Source organism: Salmo salar, chromosome ssa14 (assembly GCF_905237065.1).
Source record: "Salmo salar chromosome ssa14, Ssal_v3.1, whole genome shotgun sequence".
Classification (NCBI taxonomy): Eukaryota; Metazoa; Chordata; class Actinopteri; order Salmoniformes; family Salmonidae; genus Salmo; species Salmo salar.
In genome coordinates this window covers 77,849,873-77,861,992 of record NC_059455.1, presented here as the reverse complement: position 1 = coordinate 77,861,992, position 12,120 = coordinate 77,849,873, and the positions used below count along the sequence as shown (strand labels likewise).

Sequence of the window (12,120 nt, the reverse complement as noted above, 5' to 3'; positions counted from 1 at the left end):
TATTTAGAAATCTTTTGTCACGAAATGCGCCATGCTCGTGACCCTTATTTACACTTCGGATAGTGTCTTGAACGCACGAACAAAACGCCGTTATTTGGATATAACAATGGAATATTTTGAACCAAACCAACATTTGTCATTGAAGTAGCAGTCCTGGGAGTGCATTCTGACGAAGAACACCAAAGGTAATCAAACTTTTGTAATAGTAAATCGGAGTTTGGTGAGGGCTAAACTTGGTGGGTGTCTAAATAGCTAGCCGTGATGGCTGGGCTATCTACTCAGAATCTTGTAGAATGTGCTTTCACCGAAAAGCTATTTTAAAATCGGACACCTCGATTGCACAAAGGAGTTCTGTATCTATAATTCTTAAAATAATTGTTATGTTTTTTGTGAACGTTTATCGTGAGTAATTTAGTAAATTCACCGGAGGTTTGTGGGGGGTATGCTAGTTCTGAACGTCACATGCTAATGTAAAAAGCTGTTTTTTGATATAAATATGAACTTGATTGAACAAAACATGCATGTATTGTATAACATAATGTCCTAGGTGTGTCATCTGATGAAGATCAAAGGTTAGTGCTGCATTTAGCTGTGGTTTTGTTTTTTGTGACATTATATGCTAGCTTGAAAAATGGGTGTCTGATTATTTCTGGCTGGGTACTCTGCTGACATAATCTAATGTTTTGCTTTCGCTGTAAAGCCTTTTTGAAATCGGACAGTGTGGTTAGATAAAGGAGAGTCTTGTCTTTAAAATGCTGGAAAATAGTCATATGTTTGAAAAATGGAAGTTTTTGTATTTTTGAGGAATTTGTAATTCGCGCCACGCCTATCATTGGATATTGGAGCAGGTGTTCCGCTAGCGGAACGTCTAGATGTAAGAGGTTAAGGACAGACGTACGGAACGCCGTTCCGCCTGCGGAACCCCTAGCCAACAGCCAATGGCATCGCACGGCGCGAAATACAAAACCAACTAAAATACCACAATTCAATTTTCTCAAACAATCAACTATTTTACACCATTTTAAAGATAAGGCTCTCGTTAATCTAACCACATTGTCCGATTTCAAAAAGGCTTTACAGCGAAAGCAAAACATTAGATTATGTCAGGAGAGTACCCTGCCAAAAATAATCACACAGCCATTTTCAAAGCAAGCATATATGTCACAAAAACCAAAACCACAGCTAAATGCAGCACTAACCTTTGATGATCTTCATCAGATGACACTCCTAGGACATTATGTTATACAATACATGCATGCTTTGTTCAATCAAGTTCATATTTATATCAAAAACCAGCTTTTTACATTAGCATGTGATGTTCAAAACTAGCATACCCACCGCAAACTTCCGGTGAATTTACTAAATTACTCATGATTAACGTTCACAAAAAACATAATTATTTTAAGAATTATAGATACATAACTCCTTTATGCAATCGCGGTGTCAGATTTTAAAATAGCTTTTCGGCGAAAGCACATTTTGCAATATTCTGAGTACATAGCCCGGCCATCATGGCTAGCTAATTTGACACCCACCAAGTTTGGCCCTCAACAAACTCAGATTTACTATAAGAAAAATTGGATTACCTTTGCTGTTCTTTGTCAGAATGCACTCCCAGGACTTCTACTTCAACAACAAATGTTGTTTTTGTTCCAAATAATCCATAGTTATATTGAAATAGCTCCGTTTTGTTCGTGCGTTGAGGTCACTATCCGAAGGGTGACGTGTGAGCGCATTTCGCGACAAAAAAATACAAAATATTCCATTACCGTACTTCGAAGCATGTCAAACGCTGTTTAAAATCAATTTATGCTATTTTTCTCGTAAAATAGCGATAATATTCCAACCGGGCGACGTTGTATATATTCAAAGGCTGAAAGAAAAAAAATGGAGTAGTCTTGTGGACGCGCATCTCCAATGTCACTGTTCCCAGCCTGACCACTAACAAATACTCCTGCTGTTCTTAGCCCAGAGACTGTAGACACCCCATTACACTTTCTGGCGGCTTCTGAGAGCCAATGGAAGCCTTAGAAAATGTCACGTTACAGCACAGATGCTGTATTTTCGATAGAGATGCTACAGAAGGACAATAAATTGTCAGACAGGGCACTTCCTGTATGGAATCTTCTCAGGTTTTGGCCTGCCATATGAGTTCTGTTATACTCACAGACACCATTCAAACAGTTTTAGAAACTTTAGTGTTTTCTACCTAAATCTACTAATTATATGCATATTCTAGTTTCTGGGCAGGAGTAGTAACCAGATTAAATCGGGTACGTTTTTTATCCCGCCGTGAAAATACTGCCCCCTATCCCAAACAGGTTAAAAAGGTCCTGGAACAGCTGGTGGTTTCATACATGGTTCAGTGTTGCTTGCCTCAAAGCAAGCATATAAAAGGCATGTAGCTCGTCTGGTAGGCTCGCGTCACTGGGCAGCCCGCCCTTTGTAATCCGTGATAGTTTGCAAGCCCTGCTACATCCGACGAGAGTCAGAGCTGGCATAGTAGAATTCAATCTTAGTCCTGTATTGAAGCTTTTCCTGTTAATGGTTTGTTGGAGGTCATAGCAGGATTTCTAATAAGCATCTGAATTAATGTCACGCTCCTTGAAAGCGGCAGTTCTAGTCTTTAGCTCAGTGTGGCTGTTTCCTGTAATCCATGGATTCTGGTTGGGATATGTACGTACGGTCACTGTGGGGACGATGTCTTTGATGCATTTATTAATGAAGCCGGTGACTGATGTGGTAAACTCCTCAATCCTGGAACATGACCACAACACAACAGTAAAATAAACAGTCAGAGACAGACCAACAGTAACATGACCACCCCCAGCAGTGAAGGAGAGAGAGAGAGAGAGAGAGGATAGAGGGAGTATGGGTGGGATATTTGGGAGGAGTTACTCAGGCCAGAAAGTCAAACGATAGATTGAAGGGATCCATAGCTACAGCCAATCTATGTCTGGCATCTACGGAATCATACATGTGCAAGTGACAAATGGTCAAATAATCCTGTGTTACGGAGTGTGTGTGTGTCCTTGTTAATGAACTTCACAATTCTGTAGGTTGTTCTTCCTGAGAAAGATGACCATGGCGTCATGTTCATGGTCAAAATCAGAACAAGGCCAATATGTATCATATCAATTTCATATCATATTCATCCACCACTGGCCTGCTGGCCCCCCTACCTCTGAGGAAGCACAGTTCCCGCTCAGCCCAGTCAAAACTGTTCGCTGCTCTGGCACCCCAATGGTGGAACAAGCTCCCTCACGACGCCAGGACAGCGGAGTCAATCACCACCTTCCGGAGACACCTGAAACCCCACCTCTTTAAGGAATACCTAGGATAGGATAAAGTAATCCTTCTAACCCCCCCCTTAAAAGATTTAGATGCACTATTGTAAAGTGGTTGTTCCACTGGATATCATAAGGTGAATGCACCATTTTGTAAGTCGCTCTGGATAAGAGCGTCTGCTAAATGACTTAAATGTAAATGTAAATGTAAATATCAAGGCAAATAAGGCAAGACCAAATCAATCTCTGCTGCGTGAGAAAGCCTACATCATCGGTTTCTCTTTATGTAGGACTGGACTTAAACAGACACATCAAAGGCTGCGGATTAAGGAGGGCTCCAGGAGGTGAAGTGAGCATTAGATCCTTGCAGTCACAAAGCAATTTACAGACACACACACACTATAAACACGAACAAACATGCACAGAAGAGAAATGTGTGCGCGTGTGTGTTTGTGTGTGTCAGTCAGTATATGCCAGTTGCCAGGACAGATGGAGAGGGAGGTATGGAGAGCAGAGAAGTTCATGTTGATATGATGATCCAGAGCATGTTAAAGTGCTAATCTCATAATGGTTATGGTCCGGATTATACTCATGACAACTGATCTGAAGTCAGCTGTTACAGGGGCCTCATGAGGGGCCAGAGAGAGAGAATGGGTCAGGCCGGTTTGGGTAATGGTAAGTTTGAGATAGCATAGAGGGCGTGCCTAAATACATTGCATCACTTGCCTTTTCCAACTGAGGCCTGTGTTGGAATTCCTGGTATTCCCATAAACTGGTTCCCATTCTCCAGAGTAGAGCAGGGAGGATATGGGAATAGAGGAGAACTGTTTGGATAACAGACAATTATTCAAAAAATACTCATGGCATTTGTTTCAACAGTAGCCTGGGGAAAATATTCTGCACTATCATGAACAGCAGATTCGGCACTCTCTCAGTGAAATCAAATTGGATTACTACCTAATTATAAAACATCAGACCATATTAATACACTACACACACCCCAATTGAAAAATATGTAAAGAAAATAAATATTTTCTCCTGCTTTGTAGATTTCCAAAAAGCTTTTAGATTCAATTTTGCATGAAGGCATTTTATTCAAACTAATTACAAAATGGTGTCGGTGTAAAAACATTTGACGTCATCAAATCAATGTACAGAAATAACAAGTGAGCAGTCAAAATTGGAGATAAACATACAGATTTATTTTCCCAAGGGTGTGGAGTAAAACAGGGGAACAACTTGAGCTCAAAGTCTATTTAATATCGATATAAATCAATTGGCTAAAACACTTGAGCAATCAACAGCTCCTGGTATCACTCTTAACATCACAGAAATAAAATGCTTCCTGTATGCAGATGATCTGGTGCTTCTGTCCCCCACAAAAGACGAGCTACAGCAACAGTTCTGTTGCACCTGGGCACTGACAGTCAATCTAAAAAAATACAAGTATTATATTCCAAACGAGGTCCAGATGTCAGGGAAAGTATTCAGACCCCTTGACTTTTTCCACATTTTGTTACGTTACAGACTTCTTCTAAAATGTATTTATTCCCCCCCCCCCCCCAAATCTACACACAATACCCCTTAATGACAAAGCAAAAACGGGTAAAATATTTATATATAATTCATGAAAAATACAAAACTGAAATATGACATTTACGTAAGTATTCAGACCCTTTACTTAGAACTTTGTTGAAGCACCTTTGGCAGCGATTACAGCTTTGAGTCTTCTTGGGTATGACGCTACAAGCTTGGCACACCTGTATTTGGGGAGTTTCTCCCATTCTTCTCCGAGGATCCTCTCAAGTTCTGTCAGGTTGGATGGGGAGCGTCACAGCACAGCTATTTTCAGGCATCTTCAGAGATGTTCGATCGGCTTCAAATCCGGGCTCTGGCTGGGCCACTCAAGGACATTGAGACTTGTCCTGAAGCCACTCCTGCGTTGTCTTGGCTGTGTGCTTAGGGTTGTTGTCCTGCTGGAAGGTGAACCTTTGCCCCAGTCTGAGGTCTTGAGAAGGTTTTCATCAAGGATCTCTCTGTACTTTGCTCCGTTCATCTTTCCCTCAATCCTGACTAGTCTCCCAGTCCCTGCCGTTGAAAAACATCCCCACAGCATGATGCTGCCACCAACATGTTTCACTATAGGGATGGCGCCAGGTTTCCTCCAGACATGACGCTAAGAATTCAGACCAAAGAGTTCAATATTGGTTTCATCAGACCAGAGAATGTTATTTCTCATGGTATGAGAGACCTTTAGGTTCCCTTTGGCCAACTCCAAGTGGGCTGTCATGTGCCTTTTACTGAGGAGTGACTTCTGTCTGGCAGAGATGGCTGTCCTTCTGGAAAGTTCTCCCATCTCCACAGAGGAACTCTGGAGCTCTGTCAGAGTGACCATCGGGTTCTTCGTCACCTCCCTGACCAAGGCCCTTCTGCCCCGATTCCATTTAAGAATGATGGCGGTCACGGTGTTCTTGGGGACCTTGAATGCTGCAGAAATGTTTTGGTACCCTTCCCCAGATCTGTGCCTCGACATAATCCTGTCTCAGAGCTCTACGGACAATTCCTTCGACCTCATTGCTCTGACATGCACTGTCACCTGTGGGACTTTATATAGACAGGTGTGTGCCTTTCCAAATCCTGTCCAATCAATTGAATTTACCACAGGTGGACTCCAATCAAATTGTAGAAACATTTAAAAGGATGATCAACGGAAACAGGATACACCGGAACTCAATTTCGCGTTTCATAGCAAAGGGTCTGAATACTCTATGTAAATAAAGGTATGCTCTTGATTTTTTATACTTTTGCAAAAATAATACATTTCCACCACCCATGTTGGCGAGAAAAAATAAATAAAACACCCCGAAAGTACTTCGCGTGGCTAGAAGACACCACAAAAAAATGTGTACTGTAAGTACTGTAAGACAGTACAGGAGGCAGACTATCTGACAGAACTATACAGACTTATGAACAAGATGTTCCCCCAAATTTAAAACAAATACAACAATTATTTAACAAAAACAGAAAATCCAATAACTATTGGGAGAAAAACCCATTTGTGCCATATTCGCTGCAAAAAGCGTAGCTTCCTGCCACAACCGCAGGGACAGCCAGTAGAATGACTAGCCAGAGCAGAAACATTTCTACCTATGTCTTTCTCACTATATAATTACTGTCTTAATGTATTTCTTACTGTATTGTCCTGTTAAATGTCATTACTCATTGAGTATTATAATTTTTACTATTAGCCATCTGCATTATCATTGATTTGATATGTGTCTATATGTTTGCTATGGCAATGTGTGCCAACACTTTCCAAGCCAATAAAGTCTTTCGAATTGAGAGAGAGTCTGGAATGTGAATCTCTGTGTGTGAGATAGATGCAGGTGTCACTACGTCCTGATGGAGAGGATTGTCACTAGAGAGAGTCTCTCTCTCTCCCTCTCCCCATTATGGCTTTCAGTTTTTCAGGGCTTAAGCATTCTCAATCGCTCCCTCCCTCCACCGTTATCTCTACTAGTTCATCAACCAGATTGTTGTTAGTAATTATTTACTAGACACAATACACTCTCTCACACTCCCGCTCTCTTTTTCTGTCTTTCTCTCAGTCTTGTTGCCAGCTACTCTACCCCCCATTAGCCTAGTTTGGTAACTTTGATTGACATCCGATTCTCCCAACTCCCAGCCCCACGGAGGAGATTTGATTGGTCGTTGAAACAGAGGGGGTGATCCTATTGGCTCGGGAGACTGAGGGGGCGATCTTATTGGCTGATGGCCAGGCTGATCAGCCACAGCTGCAGCACTCTAACAATGCCCTCACTGTGGGTACAGCTGACACACACCAAAATATATAGATAAAAAATACAAATAATAATTATTTCCCATCTGTGCTAGTGACCAGCATTGATAATAGATTTCAAAACTTGCCATCGGCCCGTCCTAAACTCTCTTTTCCCTGCTTACTTCTCACTCCCTCCCCTATTCCTTCTCTTTCCCTCTGACCATCCCGTTTTCCCCAGAATGTCAGTTGCCAGTTAAATCTCGCCATCTCTCCCCGTCTCATTCTCTCCATTGGACCAGACTTCTAATAACAGGGTAGAGTAAGAGACTGAGCCACAGGCCAGGGTTACCCCAATGACCTGGAGGGATGAGAAGAGAGAAACAGCCCACCCTAGCCCCTCATAATAAACATATGTCTGTCAGGGACCAAAGGCACAACCGGGGTTACGTAACACTCTCTCTCCATCCCCCTCTCCTCCCTCCCCTCCCCTATCCCAGTGTGACCAGCGAGAGAGAGAGCAGGCCACCAGATGGACTAGTTTCAACCTTTAGATCTTAGAAGACATCACATATTTTAACCCCTTTATAGGGCAGACCAGTGACATCACGGCTGAATGACTCAGAACAATAGGCTCGACCTATAACCCTTCCTAAAAACAAGGGAGTAAAACAAATACGTTTTAGACAAGACTGGAGAGATGAGGGGGAGGGGGACACTTCAGCAGATACACTCCCAGTCAAAACACACACACTAAACCCATGCTGCTATGACAGACAGACATCAATGGTAGATCCAAGACAAAAGAGTGAAACAAAACGAGAGAAAGGGGAAGGGAGGGTAGAAGATTGGATAGACGCTTGGATTGCGTCCTACCTGACAGGTCGCTCCTACCAGGTGGCGTGGCGAGAATCTGTCTCCGCACCATGCGCTCTCACCACTGGTGTCCCCCAGGGCTCTGTTCTAGGCCCTCTCCTATTCTCGCTATACACCAAGTCACTTGGCTCTGTCATATCCTCACATGGTCTCTCCTATCATTGCTATGCAGACGACACACAATTAATCTTCTCCTTTCCCCCTTCTGATAACCAGGCGGCGAATCGCATCTCTGCATGTCTGTCAGACATATCAGTGTGGATGACGGATCACCAGCTCAAGCTGAACCTCGGCAAGACGGAGCTGCTCTTCCTCCCGGGGAAAGACTGCCCGTTCCATGATCTCGCCATCACGGTTGACAACTCCCTTGTGTCCTCCTCCCAGAGTGCTAAGAACCTTGGCGTGATCCTGGACAACACCCTGTCGTTCTCCACTAACATCAAGGCGGTGACCCGATCCTGTAGGTTCATGCTCTACAACATTCGCAGAGTACGACCCTGCCTCACACAGGAAGCGGCGCAGGTCCTAATCCAGGCACTTGTCATCTCCCGTCTGGATTACTGCAACTCGCTGTTGGCTGGGCTCCCTGCCTGTGCCATTAAACCCCTACAACTCATCCAGAACGCCGCAGCCCGTCTGGTGTTCAACCTTCCCAAGTTCTCTCACGTCACCCCGCTCCTCCGCTCTCTCCACTGGCTTCCAGTTGAAGCTCGCATCCGCTACAAGACCATGGTGATTGCCTACGGAGCTGTGAAGGGAACGGCACCTCCATACCTTCAGGCTCTGATCAGGCCCTACACCCAAACAAGGGCACTGCGTTCATCCACCACTGGCCTGCTGGCCCCCCTACCTCTGAGGAAGCACAGTTCCCGCTCAGCCCAGTCAAAACTGTTCGCTGCTCTGGCACCCCAATGGTGGAACAAGCTCCCTCACGACGCCAGGACAGCGGAGTCAATCACCACCTTCCGGAGACACCTGAAACCCCACCTCTTTAAGGAATACCTAGGATAGGATAAAGTAATCCTTCTAACCCCCCCCCTTAAAAGATTTAGATGCACTATTGTAAAGTGGTTGTTCCACTGGATATCATAAGGTGAATGCACCATTTTGTAAGTCGCTCTGGATAAGAGCGTCTGCTAAATGACTTAAATGTAATGTAAATGTAAGATCACAGGAACACACAGAATGCTGGTGTATGTGTATCATCCTACCTGGTAGCTGACTGGACAAGTCTCCTTTGGGCTCTTTTGGGAGGGAACCATCTGGAAAAGGGAGAGAAAAAGTGAAGAGACAAAGAGAGAGATTATTATTAGGTAGTCAGTTCTATGTGTCTTTACCAAGCTAATCAACTCCAGGCCTGGACAGATCTATCAGGGACTGGTTCAGACCTGAGACACCAGCGGTGTATTCATTAGGAACAAAACGGAAGAAAATGGGACAAACCTACCTGTATTTGTCCAATATAAACTAATTTGAATTGTAAACAGTTTTCTGCTGCAAAACATTTTTCAACAGTTTGCACTAATGAATAGACCACAAGTGAGTGCATACCTGGCCTGGCATGAATCAATCCATTAACTACCAGTAAGAAGCCCTCCTGTCCTGTGGAAGACAGCTAACATGCTAATGCACTAGCTAACCAATACACCACTATACACATGCTGTAAACATCAACAACCCTTTTGTCTGACGAATCACTAGCACATTGTTCCCTGTGTTTGTGTGTGTGTGTCTGAACACATGCTCTCTCTGACACACTTCCTGTGGATGCTGTATCCTTACTGCTGAGTGTTGGGATACATGAGGGTGGTAGTGAATCGCAGTGTTTTACAACACACACACACACACACACACACACACACACACACACACACACACATCAGTCAACAACAACAGAAATAAGAAATAGAGGAAGGTGTGAAAACTGAGGGATGGATGGATGGATGGATGGAGGAGGATAAAGGTTACAGAGTAGTCTCCACTCATGGAATTTCTCCCTACGACAGGCAGTCAGGTTCAGACCTTGGACACCAGTGGTGTATTCATTCGGAACCAAACGGGACAGATGTTATATTGAAAAGACCAAACATGAACACACAGTACATACTTGCAGTACCAGCAGCAGTAGTTCTACGGTCACAGTTATCTAACTGTATAGCATCACACTTCCTAATAGTATGAAGCAAACAACATCTACAAAACATATTGAGATAGAGCACATGTACACTCACACATACACACCAGTCTGGAGGTTAGGCTCAGATCCCAAAGAGAGAAACCAAGAGGTTTGTCAGGATCAGAAGTGGGCTAATCTAATGAGATCCCCCCCCCGTCACACACACACACCACACACACACACACACACACACAACACACACACACACACACACACACACACACACACACACACACACACACACACACACACCAAGTGAACAGAGCAGGGCCATCCTCCTGCTACGTCATCCATTTACTGACAGCCAAACATAGAAATAGGCAGAGGAAATGAAAAGTAGAACTAAAAGCAAAGTCAGAAGAGTAGCCCAATCCCCTGTAAAACCTTCTAGAACTCGCTCTCTGACCTTCTAAACAGTGGGTATGATTCAGGATGGTGTCACCGTCCGTCTGATACACACAGCTTCTCTCCGTTACTCACGCTCTCTCACTCACTTTACTGTGGCTATAGACAGCACATTATGGATGGACAAACACACACACACATTTTATAGGTCTCCATTTCCCCTTTGACTTCTCTGCAAGGCTACTCATCACTGCGACTCACTTGCATACACCAGTCACACACACCCAAACCCCTCTCATTTCAGCATGCCACCGCTATCGATCACCCGAGCAATAGAGAGGGAGAAAGAACAGAGAGAAAGAGAGTGCACAAGACAGCATTTTACAGCCCACCAGCGACCCAGAGAGAGCGAGAGAAATGGTCCATGAGGACTCGTCCTACTTTACCTCTCTCTTGTCCTGGTGTCACTTTAAAATAGGAGCAGTAACAGAGATAGTGCTGTCTCCATGCAACCAACCTTCATTAGCAGTCTGACAAATACAATGTTTGGTGAAGCAAGAGAAAACTCAAGGTAAAACTTAGTTTATGGAACAGTACACTAGCTGTTATCAGATAGGTTTTTTTAAGTTAGTGGGTTGAAATGAATTTAATCCAGCATAAATAGAAATCAGAATATAGAGGGTCACAGGATTAAGAGATGACGCCTGAGTTCAGACAGTGCAGTGGCCAGCACACACCGTGTGTGTGTGTGTGTGTGTGTGTGTGTGTGTGTGTGTGTGTGTGTGTGTGTGTGTGTGTGTGTGTGTGTGTGTGTGTGTGTGTGTGTGTGTTGAGAGGTTAGGGGTAAACCGATCTGACACATCATGTGTTAGCACAGGGGAGTTCACTCCACAGTCACTGCTCCTCTTCACTCACACACACTTCTGTTATGCTCTTATTCTGCCTGGTAAGGTTGTGTTGACCTATATTCAGCCCCCTAGTCTTCAGGTAGCCTACACAGACAGAAGAGAGAAATAGAGAGTAGGAGAGAGAGGGTAAAGAGATACGACTGAAGAAGAGAGAGAGAGTAAAGAGATACGACTGGAGAAGAGAGAGAGGGTAAAGAGATACGACTGGAGAAGAGAGAGAGAGAGTAAAGAGATACGACTGAAGAAGAGAGGGAGAGGGTAAAGAGATACGACTGAAGAAGAGAGGGAGAGGGTAAAGAGATACGACTGAAGAAGAGAGAGAGAGAGGGTAAAGAGATACGACTGGAGAAGAGAGAGAGAGAGGGTAAAGAGATACGACTGGAGAAGAGAGAGAGAGGGTAAAGAGATACGACTGGAGAAGAGAGAGAGAGGGTAAAGAGATACGACTGGAGAAGAGAGAGAGAGAGGGTAAAGAGATACGACTGGAGAAGAGAGAGAGGGTAAAGAGATACGACTGGAGAAGAGAGAGAGGGTAAAGAGATACGACTGGAGAAGAGAGAGAGAGGATAAAGAGATACGACTGGAGAAGAGAGAGAGAGGGTAAAGAGATACGACTGAAGAAGAGAGAGAGAGAGAGGGTAAAGAGATACGACTGAAGAAGAGAGAGAGAGAGGGTAAAGAGATACGACTGAAGAAGAGAGAGAGAGAGGGTAAAGAGATACGACTGGAGAAGAGAGAGAGAGAGGGTAA

General features: G+C 44.0%; 1 protein-coding gene across 8 annotated transcripts in view; it reads right to left on the bottom strand.

Annotated features, from left to right (window-relative positions):
- LOC106570344 (triple functional domain protein) overlaps positions 1–12,120 on the bottom strand; it is a 169,417-nt gene that overhangs the window by 100,208 nt on the left and 57,089 nt on the right. For all 8 annotated transcript variants that reach the window (XM_045694817.1, XM_045694822.1, XM_045694818.1 and 5 more), the window contains one exon: positions 9,153–9,203. In XM_045694817.1, coding sequence (XP_045550773.1) covers positions 9,153–9,203 — 51 coding nt within the window. The remainder of the gene's footprint in view (positions 1–9,152; positions 9,204–12,120) is intronic.